General features: G+C 44.5%; 1 protein-coding gene across 1 annotated transcript; it reads right to left on the bottom strand.

The window, feature by feature from the left end:
• Positions 1-3,623: 3,623 nt before the first annotated feature.
• Positions 3,624-5,145, bottom strand: LOC119288443 (LEAF RUST 10 DISEASE-RESISTANCE LOCUS RECEPTOR-LIKE PROTEIN KINASE-like 2.4). The gene is made up of 2 exons (XM_037568064.1): positions 4,081-5,145; positions 3,624-3,987 (listed from the first exon to the last, which is right to left on the bottom strand). The coding sequence occupies exons 1-2, from the start codon at positions 5,013-5,015 to the stop codon at positions 3,633-3,635; spliced, it is 1,290 nt and encodes a 429-aa protein (XP_037423961.1). The 5' UTR covers positions 5,016-5,145; the 3' UTR covers positions 3,624-3,632.
• Between the last annotated feature and the right edge of the window lie 395 nt (positions 5,146-5,540).

Below are 5,540 nucleotides of genomic sequence, written 5' to 3'. Positions count from 1 at the left end.
GTACCCTACCCAAGGACACCCTTAGAAGAGATCACCTTCCAGTCGACCAACGAGGAACTCACTCGACTGACTGAAAGGACTCGACCATGAAGACTCACTCGACCACCAGAAGGCCAGGAGGCACTCTGCACTGCAACGGCCCTTAATTGAATAGACTTTATGGTAGTTAAGACACTTTATGTGGGGCGTTACCAGTAACGCCCCGGACTTAATGTACTTTAAACCCTTCATTACGTGGGCTGGCAGGGGTCCTGGCGCACTCTATATAAGCCACCCCCCTCCACAGGCAGAAGGGTTCGCACCCCTGTAACACATACACACATAATCCACTCGACCGCCTCAGGGCTCCGAGACGTAGGGCTTTTACTTTCTCCGAGAAGGGCCTGAACTCGTACATCGCTTGTGTTTACAACCTCTCCATAGCTAGGACCTTGCCTCTCCATACCTACCCCCCACTCTACTGTCAGACTTAGAACCACGACACCAACCACCTCGGCCACGCCAATGTGAGCGCGCGTCAGTTTTTTTACACTGACGCCGGTCTCTCCAAACTATTACTCCCGCAAGGCGTAGCCCCTTGAACACCCCGATGAAGTAACCGGTGGTCGAGAAGTCTAAGATGAGCGCGACCCATGATACCCCAACATCAACTACTCCATCGCCGCCAAGATCGGCGAGGCACGACGGTGAGGGCGGGCGTGGCCACCGCAAAGGCCACGCTACTTGCGGCGCGTGTACCGACGAGGACACGGACTCTGCCGCCGCCCACACACACGACCGTCATCATGCATGGAGAACGTGAAGCGAAGACGACCACACGGCTTAATCGGAGGTATCCCGCGAAGCAACCCGCGGGAGTAATTAACCAGGAGCTTTCGGAGGCCCCGAGAACCAGGAGACCGCAATCGCCACAGTCAGGCTGGCCGCGCTAGTAGGCCACGGAGCGCAATTTTTGTTTACTGGATCTTGTAATTTTGTTTCTCCAATGAGATTAATGAAATACTCGTTTCCCGTATCTTTTTTGTGTACTACGGTACACTGGCACACCCACATTTTGTTCTTTTCTTCTCTCTCGGCGCAAGAGAGAAATACACTCCGCTTCCCCCTCGCGGAGTCCTTAGATATTTTTCCCATGTCAAACACTATAGTAGTCATATATATACGTTAGATCAATCGGGATTATAATTATTAGCGATCAAATTAGTGTACTTTTTCTGCCAAGATATTTTGGTGTTGAATTTTTATCTCTTTTAGTTGTGGAGTTTTTGGTTATGTCTGCAATTCTTATTATATTATATGCAGTTCATTGTTCTCAACTCCTTCACGTTCCCTGACTAATACAAAATATGTCGGCCAAAACAGCAGGCGGTTCATCAAACCCTTCCCTATGCATATGCATATACTACAGAAGTGAGGATGGTGGATCTTAGGCTGCCCGCAATGGCAGTATCATAACTAGTATCATGCATGTAAAGGCCCAGTTTGGAATAAAGGAATTTTACAAGGAATCATACATATTTCGTTTCTCGTGACAAAGGAAAGAGGGGTACACTTTCATTAGCGAAGGCAAACTTTCCAGCTATTTCATGGGAAACGAAACATCCGGCTAGACCTAAGGGAAAGGCATGGGAAACATAGTCGCCGCTCCTCTCTCTCTCTCTCTCTCTCTCTCTCTCTCTCTCCAGAACCAATGGACCGCCGTCGGCTGGTGAATCCACCCTCCTCCGCCTCCCCATCTCCCCCCTCAAGCCCCTTCATTGATACAAGGGTTTGATGAACAGAAATTTGGGAAAGTCAAGAAATCTCCCAAGAAGGTAAGCTTCCAAACCTTATTGATTTCTTCTCGTAAAATTACTAGTCCTTGTTGATTTCTACTCCTAGAAATTACTTCTACTTCAAATTTGTAGGAATATAAGAAAACGAAAAATAGGCCACAGATTGAGAATGTTTAGATGCGTAAGCAAATATAGATTAATTATTCCGTGTTTAAGTTGTTACAAAGAAAGAAGTACTTCTACTTCTTCATGTACGACATATGGATGCGAGATTATTTAACGTGGTCCCTCTTAGCTTCTCTTTTCCCATGAGAGGTGAAAGTGTATAAAATATCTAAGCCGTTGATTTCATTAAATAGTGGATCAGAACAGCTCTTACCATCTTACCTCTTATGTGAAAAGAGGGGCTAAAAGGGACCGTGTTAAAATTGCAGGAAGTGATGCTGCTCTGCTAGGTGAGTGCATGGGTAGCTAAACAACGTATCTGTACAAGGCTTGATTAAACATATATGATGGTTTTCCATTTGTTACTACTGCCTGCTATGGAAAATGGCCTGGACTTCCTGCTAGCATGTACTACTACTACTACAACATATCCATTTTTTCAACTTTTTTTTCTTCTTGTATTTGTGTTCCCAGTTTTTTTTTGTTTCGCGAAGAGTATTTGTGTTCATAGTATCAATCCAAGGCGCTGCTAATTGTGTAAGTATGCGTCCTGTTTATACGCTCGATCGGGGACGGAAGGAATCGGCCGCCGCTTGCTTGCTTGTACGAGCACACCGTTGGAAAGTAGTAGACGGCTGAGTCGTCAAGGTCAAGATAACCATATTTAAGAACCTATATCCTGGACGACTCTCCATTTGGGTGGTATCCTGTTTGTTTCACCAAGCGGATGGATATAGGCAACGGCTGTACGTACTTTGTCTTTTGGGGTGGCATATATGTTTAGTTTTATCTTTATTCACGACAAGACTGTTGGCCTAGTCCCAACACCGAGTACTTTGCGGTGACGGTGATACGAACGATGACAAAGCGAAGCGACACTGACTGACTTGGTTCCTGCCCCAAGCTGACTTGATCCGTCCCGATAGATCAAAGCTAGCACAGCTAGCTACTGAGCCCGGCGAGTTGCACACGTACACAAATCTCCTACACAAGCACGCACGTATACAATAGCTGAATCAATCGCTGGATTGAATCACACCGGAAACTAAACACACACGTACGCACACGTGAAGATTGGCTGATTGCCAAAGGCTCGTATCGAGCCTTGTATATATTGATTCAACTCACGGTTTTAGAAAGTTTACAGGGGTAGTCGAGTATATATACTACTCCCTCCGTCCCATAATGTAAAAGCGTCTTACATTATGAGACGGAGGGAGTAGTAGCTAACCTATGTCTACCAGCAATTCTACTCGGCAATGACTTTGAAGCCAACACGGACTCGTGTAACGTACACGGAGCCGGACACGTTGCATACTATTCATGTTTAACTCCAACAAAGACTAAGCTTCGAAGCTTGTGATGTGGCTGCCACCCAAATGGAGAGTTGTGTTGTGTGTGTGGCTCCACCCCAACCTTACATTTACTCCAATTAGCGGAATTAAGTGGAGGCTTGAGGCTCAAAACAATATGCGGAAGAATTAATTTTCCTAGCCATAACGACAAATCAAAATTTAGCATTGATCGTGGGTGAGGCCGTGCTGGTGTGAACGGAGCACGTGGTGCTATTTGCTTCAGTGGATGCCACCTAGCAAGCAGAGGACCAACTAAGTTTGTGTGTTCCGCTTCCACGATTAATCTTCTTGCAGCCAATTGAAATGTATTGTCGCAATGTTTATACACAGATACGCTTTATGCGCCCGAATTATGAAAGTACCCATACTTAGACCATAAATCGTTTTTATAGTCTTGAATATCCAATTGTTCTAGCAGTTGGATCTTTGGAAGACAAAACTCATAACTAATTGTATTCCCTTTTTGGGACGGTAACTTGTCCACGTGGGCATGCGACTGCTCTTGACTTATATAGGTCACCTTCTCAAAGAGTTGGAAACCGTTGTAGGATGTTTTTTTGGATTCACGTGCGTTATCTGCGCAAAGAGTTGGCAGCCGTTGCAGGGTTTTTGAAGTCACAGGGCTTGTCCTCTCGGATCTTGTACTGGTGGAGCTTGCACTTTGTACATCCATACTGTGAGCTGAAATTTCACTGGAATAATAGATAAGTGAGTAGATCAAGTCAGTGCTAAATAATACTTTCAAAGAAAAACAACAAAACAATAATATGGGAGAAATATCTCACACTAGTTCACCGAAGTTTTGCTTTGGTGGCATGTCCAGCTCATCTAAGCTTCTCTCGAACATTTCAAGAACTCTTGTTATAGTAGGGCGATATATAGGTAATACTTGTATGCACCACAATCCCACTAAGGTCATTTTTCTTGCTACCTCCGCAGTTTCACTTGTTATAGCACATGCTTGCAAACCTTCGTCCTGAGCAAAATGGTCATAAATCCAATCTGGGAAATACTTTTCGCTGGACTTTGCAACAAATGATTTTACGTTTCTCCTTCCTCCGACCACCTCCAACAGCATCATTCCATAACTATAAACATCTGACTTGGTTGAAACCACTCCGAAGATTCGAGAGTGAACTTCTGGAGCGATGAATCCAATTGTTCCTCTAGCACCGGTCATTGAAACCTTGCTTTCTTTTGTATGACACAATTTAGCTAGACCAAAATCAGCAATTTTGGGGCTAAAATCCTTGTCTAGAAGGATATTTTGTGGCTTGATGTCGAAATGTACGATGCGTGTATTACAACTATGGTGCAAGTATTCGAGGCCACGAGCAATCCCGATTGCTATTACATAGAGCTTATCCCATCCTAAAATTTCCTTGGGGTCCTCTGAGTAAATGAACTTATCCAAGGAATTGTTGGACATGTACTCATATATAAGAGCTCGTTTTGATCCCTCCAAACAGAACCCAAACAAGCTAACAACATTTACATGAGAAGTCCTGCCAATGCTCATAACCTCATTCACAAACTCGCCCCCGTTTCCTTTGCATTCATGCAAGAATTTCACTGCTACTAGACGGCCATCAAGTAGGGTTCCTTTGAAAACCACACCATAACCACCTTTTCCAAGCTCATTGCTGCGAGAGGATGTTATCTTCATTACCTCTGAGTACGTGTATCGTTTTGGAGCTAGGGATCCATACGATGCAATCATGGCCTCGTAATTATTTTCATTGTTTCCGCTAGTCTTCTTGCAAAGGAGAAACCATAGTCTTCTTCCTTTTCTATGCCATATCAGCACATAAATACACGAGAATAGCAAGGTCGCAACTGATGATGTCAAAACTGAGAAGAAAGCATATGTTAGTTCCTTTTGTAAACTAGAGGCTATAGTATAGTAATTAAGTTTCCAAGATCATCAGTAGTTTAAATTTCTCTTTATGCGACGTTGTGTGGTGGCAAAAGTATTAACAAGCTAAATTCCATAAATTCTTGCATCAGGGCATCTCTAAGTCTGACCTCTAAATCGAACACCGTATCTGTCCGCGGAACGGTGGGGACTAGTCCATTGAGAGTGACGCGGGAGCCATCCAACCCTTAATCACAAAAAACTCCGTTTGTCCGGCTCAGAGGAGAGAGGAGAGGAGGGATCGTGCATGTGCTTGCTTTTAGTGAATATGTGTGTGTGGTGTTGGGAGGAGAGAGGGGAGAGAGAGCAAAAGAGGAGGACCACATAGCC

The sequence above is a fragment of the Triticum dicoccoides genome, chromosome 4A (genome assembly GCF_002162155.2).
Source record: "Triticum dicoccoides isolate Atlit2015 ecotype Zavitan chromosome 4A, WEW_v2.0, whole genome shotgun sequence".
In the NCBI taxonomy this organism is placed as follows: Eukaryota; Viridiplantae; Streptophyta; class Magnoliopsida; order Poales; family Poaceae; genus Triticum; species Triticum dicoccoides.
Note: the sequence above shows the minus strand (reverse complement) of the source record. Positions and strands in the feature narration are given on the sequence as shown.

Excerpts from the sequence above, each read along its gene's own strand:
- LOC119288443 (XM_037568064.1), bottom strand. The coding sequence starts at position 5,015 with ATGATTGCATCGTATGGATCCCTAGCTCCAAAACGATACACGTACTCA. Across the intron at positions 3,988-4,080 it reads CAAAACTTCGGTGAACTAGT|TGAAATTTCAGCTCACAGTA; the intron begins GTGAGATATTTC and ends CTATTATTCCAG.